The 13,923-nt window shown below is 39.0% G+C and overlaps 1 protein-coding gene across 16 annotated transcripts; it reads right to left on the reverse strand.

Annotated features, from left to right (window-relative positions):
• Positions 1-1,521: 1,521 nt before the first annotated feature.
• Positions 1,522-13,867, reverse strand: HNRNPK (heterogeneous nuclear ribonucleoprotein K). 16 transcript variants are annotated; one of them, XM_082469776.1, is made up of 17 exons: positions 13,731-13,866; positions 11,715-11,793; positions 11,523-11,607; positions 10,974-11,071; positions 10,240-10,296; positions 8,750-8,793; positions 7,802-7,874; positions 7,196-7,267; positions 6,579-6,692; positions 6,099-6,227; positions 5,176-5,483; positions 5,004-5,058; positions 4,615-4,698; positions 4,322-4,337; positions 4,163-4,230; positions 3,595-3,764; positions 1,522-2,821 (listed from the first exon to the last, which is right to left on the reverse strand). In XM_082469776.1, exons 3-17 carry the CDS (start codon positions 11,578-11,580, stop codon positions 2,791-2,793), a joined length of 1,377 nt encoding a protein of 458 aa, XP_082325902.1. In that variant the 5' UTR covers positions 11,581-11,607; positions 11,715-11,793; positions 13,731-13,866; the 3' UTR covers positions 1,522-2,790. The 16 variants fall into 16 exon arrangements, with proteins under 16 accessions (XP_082325902.1, XP_082325914.1, XP_082325915.1 ...); XM_082469788.1 differs by having other exon boundaries at positions 4,163-4,245; XM_082469789.1 differs by having other exon boundaries at positions 1,522-2,881; positions 13,731-13,865.
• Positions 13,868-13,923: the final 56 nt, after the last annotated feature.

A 13,923-nucleotide genomic window follows, 5' to 3' on the forward strand; every position in this document is an offset into this window, starting at 1 on the left:
TTGCAGTGGTATCAGTGATTAAAGAGTAACTGACAGATCATTCAATAAAATTCAAGTACTTTTATTATCAGTTTCATTATGCAAACTATTAACATTCGAATAGTAAAGATTTAAATTCCTTTCCTCGCTCCTGGAAACACTTTGGTGCAATCTGGTTTCCCACATTGTTTGCCTATCAGTTGATTTTCAAAAAGTTAAGCTAAAAACATTTTTGAAACTACATTTAAACTTTTAAAACTTCAATAAATCAGCCTAGTATTTACTTTTTACAAAATAGGTTCAAAATTCCATTTGTTCAGTGAATTTTAAGCTTACTTCAGAGAATTTTCTCAAATTGCCAGCCTATGTCCAGACTCCATTTACCAGGTAAGAGTGGAAATGAAAAAGGCCCCTCCCTCCAAAGTTGTATCCCCAATTTACCAACGTCAGATAGTTTTTCAGTACGTCGCTTCAAGGTCTGATTTTTAAAAGGCAAAAATAAAAACTTTCAGCCAAGAGTCTATTTACGTAACTAATTTTTTTTAAAGATTTTTTGATGTGGACCATTTTAAAGTCTTTATTGAACTTGTTACAATAATGCTTTTGCTTTTTGGTTCTCTGGCTGCAGGGCATGTGGGATCCCAGCTCCCCGACCAGGGATGGAACCAGCACCTCCTGCATTGGAATGGGGAGTCTTAACCACTGGACCCCCAGGGAAGTCCCCACACAACTAATTTTTGAATGACAAACGAAAACTTTGAAAGCCAGTGTTCTCTCCAGGGATACTTTCCTCCAACAGAAGTAACAATTTGACTAAAATGTCATTACCAACAGTTTTTCTCTAGGGGAGGGGCACATTTCAGCATGAGTACACTATACTGACACTAGGCAACCCAAACTTACCCATACTTAAAATACCCAAGAGGGAAACTAACACCCAAGTGGCAATTCAGACTAATTTCACCTTTGGGGAAACCTTATCACAGATAGCATTTTAAGTGATGCTGTGATATCACTGTCACTTATCAAGAGAACACCCCAGCTCCCTCCCTAAACTAAAAGGGGTATCACTGAAATGTTAAACACCTTTGCGTGCACTAGTCATACAAAGTTCAGAAAATTCTGTTCACTTCACATTCTTCTATCATACACAAGTCTCTTTTCTAAACTTAAACAAAATTGCATCCATGATTCTCTTCCATGTAATTGCTGAGTTGTTCTCAGGCTTTCTGGACAGTTGGAAGTTAACAGGTAGCATTTTAAGTAAGGATTTACGAGCCAAGAACCAGAAAAAAATAGTTTACATTTATCTATAAACACTCTCACAACAAACTGGAACTATTTTAAAGTTAAACCTAAGAAACTCAAAGCAGCTCACAGGTAATGTGAGAATACGAGGACTTGTAGAATTGGAATGACTCAGCTCTCATTATGCTGGACCTCCCTTTAAAACTAAGAGCCCAACTACTGTAATTTTTAACTTAACACCCCTATCATATCTGATTTATAAATGCTAGAAAAACACTTCACACGAAAAATACATAATTTAAGATTATTGTATTTCCTTACAAGAGGAATGTTTTAACAAATTTTACAGGTGTCAATCAACCTTTGTTCGAATTGGGCACACATCAAATCTAGCATTTTGGGAGTTTTATTTGGAAGTGAACTTTTAACTATCAATACAAATGCCAAGATACTACACAAAACATCCACAGGAACTTTTTTCATCTTTTTTGAATTGTTCACAAACATTTCCTACATAATCCAACATACAACAGAGAAATGGTACATCTTTTTCTTTCAATTTGCATACAATGGAAAAACAAGAATATATATATATATTTTACAAAGTTTAACTAATAGACACTACCAAGCTGACAGTTTAGTCTATAGGTGAGAAATTATCTAATAAAAAATAATCAATTTATTTAGCATCAGTCACTTCCATAACCAAGTATTATTCTGATTAATAAAACTTGCTGCCATTAAGCTTCTGGTATATACTTATACCAACTACTCCATCTGTTGTATTGCTCCCCACCTTGGTTCTTCACAATTACAAACAGAAAATCGTTGCAAAGTAGGGGCAAGCATTTGCAAAAACAAACAAAAATCCCCAGCTTATTATAAGCATGAATGTGTGGTGGAATTTCCTCCCAAGCAATGGACTTTCAAATCACTTAAGAAATCACCAGAACTGAATGTGTTAAGATATTTCGCCTAAGTCCAAGAAGAGATGCATTTATTTATATCCAACAGAGGACTGAAAATTAAACTTAGTGTTTAGTTTGGGGGCAGGTTGGGGGGAATTCAGCCATTTGAAAAATGACCGTCTTAAAAAAAAAAATGACCACCAAAAATAGGTTCACTAAATTTATTTTAAAAATCATAAAACGTTTCTTACAAAAGAGCATTACATTCTGCACACTGCTCTGAATAGATGCCAGGGACATATGGACTATTGTTACTTTTCCTCCCTGTCCCACCCCCCCAAATGTTACAGTGATCACAAAGTAAAGTGTTCACAATAATTACATGGGGGGATTTTTTTTTTAAACCACCAACAATGAACAAAAATTAAAATTCACTCACTCTGCTGCTGTTTCAAAATTTCAATGTTAGTTTTTGCACACCCTCCCCCACCCCCCACCCCTGTTTGTAAGGAACTAAAACATTACATCTGGTGAACAGCAAAGATTTCACTACACCTCAAATGCAGAACACCTATGAAGCAGAGGAATGTTGGCTTTTTAAACAGAAGCAGATAAAAAAAAAAAGATGCAGGACTCCTTCAGTTCTTCACTAGTCTTAGAAAAACTTTCCAGAATACTGCTTCACACTATAAAAAAGAAAAAATATCTTGCATTAGAATCCTTCAACATCTGCATACTGCTTCACACTATAAAAGAAAAGAAAAAAAAGTACGAATTAGAATTTTTGTTCGTAACATCTTAATCAACATTAAGACAATTTCAATGCTAAATTAAAATGATAAACATGTCCATTACACAGAGATAAGAATTAAAACATTAGCAATTACAAATTAGAGCAATGTAAAACCCAAGAAAAAAGATTAACAGTAAATCAGACATTAGTGGAGCAGAATTAAGAAAATCAAAAGTTGTTAATATTTGGTAGAAAAGACAAAGAAATGTCAGTTAAGGTGTGAAATGCTGCATTTTACAGCACCAATCATTTGTCCTGTAGAGGCATGGCCTGTGCCATATGGCAGACTGTGATTTGTTGTCGATTTAGTTATCTAAAAACAACAAAATCACTAGTCTTCCACACAGAACTAGACCAACATCCACTGAATCTTCTATATTTTCTACAGGCTCTGTATAATTTATAACAAGTGGTTTTGGCAGCAGTTTTCACCAGAGAAATGAGAAGTTTGCTTGGTTAAGGCTTCTTCCAGCAAGATTAGTATTGAATGTCTTCTTTTTTTAGTAAGAAAGCAGAAGAAAATTAAAGCAAAGCTATTAGAATGTTTAGAAGTTAGGTCCCCAAAAGGTTGAGACACCATGGCTTCTAAAAAGAAAAATCAGTTGAGAAGAGAAGCTTTTTAAGGTTTTAGTATGTTTAGGCTAACATAAAGCTAAACAAACTGACCTGTTCTGCAGCAAGTACTGTGCATTCTGTATCTGGTCCTGTGTTCCTGTAATGGTAATGATCCGGTCTTCGGACCCTTCTAAAGGCTCATCAATTTTGATCGACGCTCCTGACTCATGACGGATTTGTTTAATCCGCTGACCACCTTTGCCAATAATAGATCCAGCCAGCTGAAAAGAATTTTAAAAACAAGTGTTTATTATATACTTTCAAAGTATTATCCTGTATGTTCAGTGACCATCAAGAGTATTTACTTTGTACAACTTATTGACTATGCTGTGCTAATTTAATGCCCCCCACTAGTCAAGGTTTGAATTACAATGTAGTTACATCACCCATTGACATGTCCTTTAATAAATGAACCAGGGGCTCAGAACCCTCCTAACTGCTTTTTAATGGTACTGAACATCTTTTGACAAGGCTTAAACTGGAGAATGACACCTCAGCTGAAGTCCTTGAAACACAATTTTAATCCTAAAATGGAATATTTTTGTTAAAACCTTTTATTAAAAGCCAAGGAACTTATAATGACTCATTAAATGTCCCTTATAATATTAAAGATACTTACATCTTTGGGAATAGTTACTTGTGTAGTAATAATAGGTCCACCAAGATCACCATATGAGCCACGACCCCCTGCGTAGGAATAATCTGATTTAAATAATGAGTATTAAGTTCATTTACAAAGCATGAAATAATATTTGATTTCACAAAGAAGAAAACTTACCATATCCAGAGCCACCCTAAAAACAGAACAGAAAAAAATAGAAAATTACTTCGCCTTCAAAACTTCAGGTATTTTAACATTAAATCCCCCAGAGTTTAGGAAACCAAAGTCCTCCCATATCTTCCCTAGTAAGTAAATTTCAAAGACAATCCTCAGGGGAAGAAACCATTCAGGTACACAGCATCCCAAGAAACAAAAATGTTATATGGGGGGAAATAAAACACTTATCGATGAGTAAACGAGAATCTTAAAATTATCAGTGACATGAATAATAAACACCCATGATACTCAACCTGTGGTTCATAAGCCATCTGCCACTCTGATGGGCTCCATGTATCTATGGCAGAGTCCCAGGTTTCATCAGCACTGAAACCAACCTGTGTTAGAGATAAAACTATTAACATGAACCTGCACTATATTTGTCTGAGCCATCATTTTTATATGACCAATTACTATTTCACATCTCTATATAAACTGGCAGTAATCATGTATTTTGGGGGAAAAAAAGATGCAACAAGTCTTAAATATCCCAGCAAACACCCAGAACAATGATTTAAGTGGCTATCTACAAAAGCCCGTTTGTAAGACAAAACTCCTGTTAATAATCTTGAACAAAATGTTAGCTATCTGAAGACCCCTTTTAGCACTCATAAATACACTGAAGAAATATCAAAGTTCTTACCATGCCATCATAACGGTCTCCAGGTCTTCCTCTTCTGTCATAGGCCATTAGATCTCTGCAAGCATAGTACTTGTTGTAATCTCAGCTGATCACACTATCAAATAAAAACCTACCCCCTCTACCCATAAAGTGTAGCTTCTTGTACATTAATGTGTGGATGAAAGAAACTTACCCCCCTCTAGGTGGTGGTGGTGGAGGAAGAGGAAGATTCCGAGCTCTGCTACCACCCCGGCCACCTCGTCCAGGAGGAGGTGGAGGAGGTCCTCGACGAGGGCTCATATCATCATAATCTCTTCTGGATGGAGGCATGGGACGCCCACCCCGACCAGGAGGCATTCTGTCAAAACCACCTCTTCCCCGCATGGGAAATCCCACAGGACGTCCACGGCGGTCATCAAACATCATTGTAAAACCACCATAATCATAGGTTTCATCGTAAAAATTGGGATCATAAGGCTGAGCACGTCCTTTGATGGGAGACTGAAACAAAAACATAGCAACTTTATAGACTAAGGAAAAAGCCTTGGTTCACACCAACCATTCTTTTAACAAACAGAACATTTCAAGCCCTTTGTATTTATCCTGGGAGGTACTCGAGATAGGGATAGGGATATATGCAAAGATAGCAAGGATTTAAAAAACACACTTCTGGTGAGTTTCAAACAAAAAAAAAAATTGAGTTTTACTGCTTGCTAGGTAAGGATTAACAGCTTAATTTTACCCTTAGAGCTTAAGTAACAGCCTACAAACTCCTTTCACATTTCACAATGGGGATTATGAAGAAGTGACCACCCCAAGGGCTGAGGGGATCAGTATCCTGGGTATGCAGTGTAGTACTATAGAGGAACCATAGGAACTTCTTTTGAAAGACCAAAAGCTATTAAAAACCTCACCAACAATGTAAAGACAACTCTCCAGATTCTCCCAAAGTATTTCTAAGTTAAAGTGATAGCTAAAAGCAGGGTGACAGAAAATTGTTAGGTGAAGGAAAAAGAAAAGTAAAAGCCATTTGTCTAAACATTCTCAAAGTACTTTTGAACAAGACATCTGTTTTACAAAATTAAACGCAAGTAAAATAAAGAGTTCTGAAGGTACCTCTGATATAAGATCAAGGATGATCTTTATGCACTCTACAACCCTATCAGGTTTTCCTCCAATAAGAACGACTCTGTCAGTGGACTGAGGACAACATTCCTGGAAAAGCTTGATTGTTGTCTGAGTGTTCTGTAATAGGTTTACAAAAAAAGCATTAATCAATCAGAAAAAAGGAAATGCAGTACAAAAAAATTTCCAGGTTTAGACATATTTAATTTGTATTTCAGTAAAATTTTCCCCCATATAAAAAGCTTGTTAGTAACACTAGGACTTTGCATGATAAATTTTTGGCAAAATAACTTGTCTAGCATGGCCAGGCCTTTCTGTTTTATTTTCATTAGCAAACTAGATAAACTTAAGGGAGGAAACTCAAAAAGGGGAATGAGAGAAGCCCACGGAACCAAGTCCACATAAAAAGCTATTTTCTAAAGCTATTTTCTAGTAATACGGCAGGAGGAGAAAACAGAACTATCACTTTACCTCTCGAAGTTCTTTGATTTTAGCACCTTTGACCCCAATAATTCCTCCTGCCAGACTCTGATGAATCAACAGTCTCAACTCGCAGTCAAAGTCGCTTCCTTTATAGTGTTGGTACTGCGGAGGGAGAGTTATAAAATTTTAGTCCCAAATCAAGGATTCCCCAAGAATACACACTTATCTGCTATAAGCATACCAATATACTGTTGCAGTCAGCAACCTGAATTTATATTTCAATAACTTTACCAGTTATGTGCTTATTATCCTCAATAGCCAGGCCCAAAAAGGACATTCTGCACCACCTTAAAAAACTATTTTATTTTCAGGTCCTGCAACACCATACCCACACTGCAGCCATTTAGCATGTCGCTGTTACCACAAAATTATTATTAACATTCAAATAACACCATAATAAAAATGACTGCAAAGCACTTTGCAAATGTAGTTAATTCCCACTGCAGCATGGAGCAGGGTCAACAGTGAGTTGTAAGACCATTCATTTATCATGTTTTTAAGCCTTTTTTCTATAGAGACGGGAAAAGTACGCTATGTTGAAAATAAAATTGATCCTATGGGCCAGGCTCCATACTTCAGTGGGGTTCAATGGCACTATGACATACATTTAAGCATTCCACAGCATCAGATTCGAGCGGGAGCTGGCTGGTTGCAGTGGGTGATGGCAACTGCAGGCCCTGAAAGTAGAAAAATAAGAGTAATAGGTTAAGTGTCTAGTGTGATCAGGCTATTGTCGCATATATTGGTAAAGCTACTACAACATATTTCACATCTATGTCGTTAAATAACAAGAAACTGCTTATCTACATTAAGAATCAACATACATTGCTTTTCTCTGTACACCTAGTAAATAAATGATTACATAAAATTTAAAAATCCTTGAACTAGATCAAACACAGTCCTTTCTGACACAGTCCCACAATCAATATTCTAACTCAAAACCTCCTCTAAAACTAAAGCCCATAAAATATATGCTAAACCTCATGAAAGTGCATGGCCACAGGTAGTTCCTATCTACTCCAGTGGCTAGACTACATTTTCAAACAAGTAATGTCGGTTAATAACCCTGCACATTAAGTGGCAGAGTGTAACAACACATTGCTGCTACAAAACTGTTATAGCCAATGTCTCTCCACCTCCCAAATTTTGCCTCATTAAAACATCCTTTAAGCACCCCCCAACTGCCAAATACATTTTAAAAATGAGCCTACCTCTTCCAAGGTAGGGATGATTTTCTTCAGAATTTCTCCAATTGTTTCAATGTCAGCACTGATACTCAATATGCTGTCAAACATCACAAATATCAGATAGTACAAAAAAAGGTGGAAAAGAAAAATGAGTTTTGTGGTCATCACCAGTAGTCAAACAACTTTTACAGAGAAGAACATACAATTATTTAATCCTCCCCATTTAAAGTAGCCTATTTATACATTTTCACATGCATTTTGTTTTATGCCCAATACAAACATGGTAACATTATTAGGAGACTTGCAGAGAGACAGAGAATGGGCTCTTGGAAGGGCTCAGATTAAGTGGGCAATAAACTGACCAGAACTGAAGCAGAGTTGAATACTTATGTTCCCCGCCACCACTAAGTTAATTAAGGATACCCTCGCTGTTACATTGGTAAAACTGGCACACCTTCTCTTAGGCAAAGTGGGGGAATATGCAAGTGGTGAACATTATATTTGGAGTAAGGTTATGGATACCAGTTAGAAATTAGATCACTAATGGGCTCTGCAAGAAAACAAATACAAATGCGAGACAAAAACAAAGACAACACAAATGAGAAGTGAAGGAAAGTGAACCAGAGTTAGCATTTCATCAGAAAAAATTATAAACAGGCAATGTTGGGAAGCAAGGTGGGCCACAAAGACAGAGCGAGAGACTATTTCGGTAACAATTTGATTTACAATGCAGCAAATATGCAACACTTGAAGCTGTGCTCCTTCCATCGAAATAAAATTAGTGGATCGTTTGGGTGGGCAACTCACGGTAAAAGTTCAGTGACAAAAAGACTTAATGGGGAAAATAAGACAGAAACTTGAAAAACAATACACCGTCTAAAGGGGATACTATTTAATTATATAAAAGGCAGGTAATAAAATACATTTCTCTCTTTCTAATCAGGCAGTGAGGCATAAACTGTTGGGACATACCGCTCGGGGCCACTGCTGTCTGGGACTGAAACACTGGCATTGTACTGCATTGGTCATTGGCGTTCGTGGATGTTGGCATTGGGCATGGGCATTCAATCAGAAGTTGTCAAGTATGGTACCCGTTTGGCAACGAGCACATTTTTGGGCATAGCCAACCAGGGTTTTCACATGGGCGTTCAGGGGCGGATGGGCCAACGTCATGGTGGGCAACGCAGGGGTAAGTCGATCCAGTACATGGGCAACGGAGATATATGGCCAAAAAAACAAGGAGAGGGAAAAGGGGGAAAAGCAATAAATTTTAATTTAATACAAACTATACTCATACTCTCAATTAATGAAACAAGCTTAAGTTGTTCTGAAGACTAACACAATAATGGACTTCTCTATATCTGACTGTGGCTTAACATTTAAGGACCTTTAATGATGGTACTTTTTTTTTTTTAAACAAACAATGTTTCAGTAGCAGGCTGGCTCATGAGGGTAGACACAAAACCTGTCATGACTCGAATTCTTGAGGAAATGGGGAAATTATTAACCCAGATAATTATACAGAAAATCTGGATTAAAAGGAAAGAGGTTTATAAAAGACAAAACAAAAATTCCCACACCATCAAAAACCCTAACTCTTAAAAGACTGTTTGGTTTCCCGGAGATTTAAAAACGCACTCCTAAATCCTAACAGGCAAGTCTGTAAAATTTAAACAAATTTTCAAGTTCAGTTTACAGTAATCAAGAGGAACATACAAAGATCTGTGACCAAGAGAGAAATGAAAAAATACCAAATAAGTATTCAACACAGTTATTATTTGCCTCAACTTTAGCAAGGAAACATCAAGAGTGTGTACATGAGAAAAAAAATTTAGGAAATTTGGTGTACCCAAGTCCTATAAATATGTTCACTTCTGGTGATACCAACATTTAATGTGTCTAATCACAAGAGTCAACCCACTATAAAATATGAAGACTCAAACAAATCATTGGCATTGACAAACAGCTTCCCAGTTGTAAGATTAAGTGCCTACTCTATTCTTTACCCGTATCTTAATCATGCAACCTTAATTTCTTTGTGCTCCATGTGCAAGCTGTTAAAGAACAGATGGGCAAATTGGGAAAAAAAAGGAATAAAAATTTTGGAGTTTAATCAGCCACCTGCAATGGTTTTCAGTAATACTGTACTTGATTCATACACAGGAAATGGTACAATTAAGGAATTTTATATTGTTATTTCTAATTAAGATGTTATATTGCTTGAAGTGAATAATTTGGTGTAAAGTTATTAGAAAGTGAGGTGGTTTAATATAGAACCCCCCCAACTCAATATGGACTTTGTTAAATCAGGAATGTCAAACCTTGAAAATCATCTATGTAACCAATTATTATAAAAGGCTTGAATCTAGACTATTAAATGATTTCTATGATGCAATTCTTTAATCCTACAAACACATAAACTGAAGCTTCCTGTGTAGTAGTTTAAACTCTTTAATACTTACGTCTGTACGGAGAGCCTTAATATTCTTGCCTCCTTTTCCAATCACTGCCCCAGCATTCTGGAGAAAATAAAAAGAAACTTATTTTGTCTTTTCCTAGAATTAATGTGTCTTCCTACGCTCTTAAGCTTTTAGCCAAAAACAAACACCACACATGTCTAACCTCTTTTTTGGTTATAGAGATGAAAATCTATTTGGGGATATCAAGACCATCAGGTTACCAAAAATTAAAAAGTCTATGTGCTTTGGGGACTAAACACCAAGGCAGAGCTTTGAAATACTGAGAATGCCAGAAATATACTGAGTCTAAAACTTAAGCAATAGCACTAACTTTACAATGCCTTTCTGCAAGCCAATTAAACAATTTAAACGCTAGTAGGTACTTTCACATTGTGAGGTGTATTATCAGTCGGGTTAAGCTGCCAACCAGGATGTTTCCTAATGAACTCACAATGTAATCAGACACAATCTTTAATCCATTAATGCTTTAAGGATCATCCACACCCATCTCCTAGTTCAGCCCTGTAGTAGGCTCACTATGTTCAGGGCTTTCTTTTTAATTGCTGGCAAAATAACACAATTACCATAGCCTAAAAAGTCTGTTTAGGAAAAGCCACACAAATCTTTTATATTCTGCAGCCTGTAAGGTTTTGCAAGCTTCCCAGAAGGCTCAATCAGAACTTTTCTTAATTCCTACTTAAGAACCACTTTCAAAGTTTCAAGAATAAAATTTATACCTTGCTCTGAAGCAGAATGCGTAATTCAACCATCTCATCAGTGTTTCTAGATCTTTTAAAAGCTTGTTCCTCTTCCATATCTTCAGCAGGGCGCTTACCTAAAAATTAACAGTTCAGATTTCAGAAAGCACCAGCATCTTCAAGAAAAGTTATGTTTAATTACATTTCAGTTTTAACCTACAGATTAGAGAAACTTTAACTCCACTGTTTAAAGGGATTTGTTGCTAATCTTAAGTATGTTTTAAAAAGGCCAAAGGCACTGGTTCTTGGACTTTCAAGCATGAATTTAAGCACTCCACTCCAAATGGTTTTCCAAACAAGATATTGTGACAACACTTCAAAGGATAAGAAACTTCAAAATGCAAGAAAAAAATTAGTTTTACATTTACTGGCTTTCTTTTAATCACTTTACAGTTACCTATGCAAATGACAGTTACTTCTGGTTCATAAATAAACGCTCAACTGTAACTGACAGGGATCTCAAATTAAACAAAGTAATAATGAAATTAACAGAACAAAAAAAATGAAATTGTTAAAATGTCTTCTCACCAAATTCGCCATTGGTTTCGGTGTTGGGAAAGGTTTCCTCTGGCTGTTCAGTTTCCATTTTCTTGTATTAAAGGGACACACCAATCTGTTGAAAAATAAAGAGGCTAGTACAATTGGTTTATTGGAAAGTAAGCTGTGCATCTTGCTAAATGTTAAAAACAAGGGAAAGTAATGACTGTTTCTAGAACGTACCAGTTATTAAATATATCCTCGCAGGGCAGAACTGAAGTGTTCTGGGCGGGACCAACTGACACCCTAGTGCTGCAGTAGCCTATAAAAACCAACACAAATCAGTTTTGCTTTTTTGGTTATTACTGAATACTAATCAACACCAATTTGAACACAACGAACAAAAAACCTATTTCTAAAACTTGCTTCTTTGTTTTAGGGTCTTAATTAAACTTCCAAACGATTGCCTTCAAACACAAAAACACAAACCAAAAGACCGTATCTGATGCTTTTGTAAAAGGAAAAACACATTTTTAGCCTTTGGATCAAGCCCCACCACAGCAATTAGTTATTTTATATGATAAATACAAAGAAAACTAGACACATGTAGGGCATATCAATAAACCCACGAGTCTCACTATGGTTCCCGAAAAATATAAATTTATAAAAAGATACACAAAATTATTTTCACATTGGGATTTTAAACCGCTTTTGGGGTTCTTTCCATTGGTGACTTGAAAAACTACCTTCTGAAATCTTTAAAGTTTACAAATACAAAAGCGAATTCAAGCCATACCCAACCGTCAGGTCAATCTACTGGAGCGATAAACCTGCAAAGCTGATACAGGAGCACACCCAAACTGCCAATACTAGTATACAACAGAACCCCTAAACACCAACACCATCACTAGCGAGGTATTTTACATTACGTTAAAAGCGATATAACCTGACAATTATACCTCCAACACCACACTAGCGACAAGACTGCAAACAGCCTTTTTTAGCTCGCCTCTCATGACTGGCAAAAAGCGGCGACCTGCGGCCCCCAGGAAGAGCTAAACAGCTTAGAGCTAAAAATCAAGGCCATATTTACGCCTTCCACTCTTCCAATGACCAACTGAAACGCTAACGTGGTTTAAAGACCGCAAGCTCTATTTACGAAAATAAACAAGTATCCTTCAGGTCCTTTAGTCACCGTTTCTCAGACCATGAAAATCGCTAAGTACATGCGTGTCCAGCCAAGCGCAAACATGCCGTTCTCTCTCCAACGCCCGGGATACCGGGATCGGCAACGGCCCAGCAACAGGAGTTGAAAAAGCTCCCGAGGCGAGAGCACCAGCGCCGCACCTCTCCTCACCCGGATCCGACAGGAAATGGCGGCCCGCGTAATGGCGACTACGTGCTACTAGGCGGAGCCGAGCGCGGACCCCCTCCCCCACCCACCACGCGGTCCCGAGACCTCGTCCCCCGCGCCCTCCCCCCACCGCGGGAGAGACAAAGCAACGGTGGCAACCCCGACCCTTCCAGCTCGCCCGCTCCCGCGTCGGGCCCAGGCCGGGAGCGCCCAAGTGCGCCGGGCCCCACACAAAGAGAGCGGCGGCGTTCTCTACCGCCCTCGGGGCCCGCCCGCCGACCCCCTCTCCTTCCCACAAAACCTAGTTCCCAACAGTACAAAACTGCAGCTCATCCCACCGTCACAAGCCTCGCGACTTCCCGAAGCTTCCAGTACCGCAGCGCAGACTGCAGATATACGCTCAGGGAAATGGCGGAGGTGGGGGGAGGGGAAACCCGGCAACGTTCCCTCCCAGAACAGGCCAACCACCAAGCAGCCCCAACCGCCTCCCTCAAGTGGAGAAACTGGTCTCCGGCCCTCGCCCCCACGCGCCGTTCGCCCAGCCCCATTCCTCACCGGGCAAGGCTACCGTTCCTATGCCGCCGAGCCGCCTCAGCCGCTCACAGCTAGACAGAGAACGAGCGTAGGCCCCCACCACCCTCCCCGCGCTCTCCTACCCCGCCGCCGAGCCCGATTGGCTGCCCTAGCTACAGCGGTGGCGCGAGGGCGAAGCGATTGGCCCAAGGCCGCGTCAATCAAGGCGTTGGAGGAGGCGACAGCCCCGCCTCCCGCCGGCGCCTCCCTTCAGGCTGTAAGGCCGCTAAGGGCCCGAGAAAAACCAGACTTAGAAAAAGTCAGCGCAGCCTTTAGGGAGGGCAAACCCCCGCCCGAACCCATAATACTCAAGCCCCAATAACCCTAATTACCTATAGGCCGCAAATAACCGGGAAGTAGGCAAGACGTCGAGGTTGGTGCACTAGAGAAACAGAGGATAATGGCGCCTGCAGTGCTTTCGCCTGGAGAGCCCTCCTCCTTTCTCGTTCACGCACTCACTAACTGGGGGAGGGGGAAAACCTCTCGCGAGAACTAAAGGCTGTCCAGTTCACGCGCACAGGGAGG

This window comes from Balaenoptera physalus (assembly GCF_965194825.1).
Source record: "Balaenoptera physalus genome assembly, chromosome: 7".
Taxonomy (NCBI): domain Eukaryota; kingdom Metazoa; phylum Chordata; class Mammalia; order Artiodactyla; family Balaenopteridae; genus Balaenoptera; species Balaenoptera physalus.

Excerpts from the sequence above, each read along its gene's own strand:
- HNRNPK (XM_082469783.1), bottom strand. The coding sequence starts at position 11,580 with ATGGAAACTGAACAGCCAGAGGAAACCTTTCCCAACACCGAAACCAAT. Across the intron at positions 10,297-10,973 it reads GCATTCTGCTTCAGAGCAAG|AATGCTGGGGCAGTGATTGG; the intron begins GTATAAATTTTA and ends TATTTTCTCCAG. Across the intron at positions 6,228-6,578 it reads AAATCAAAGAACTTCGAGAG|AACACTCAGACAACAATCAA; the intron begins GTAAAGTGATAG and ends AACCTATTACAG.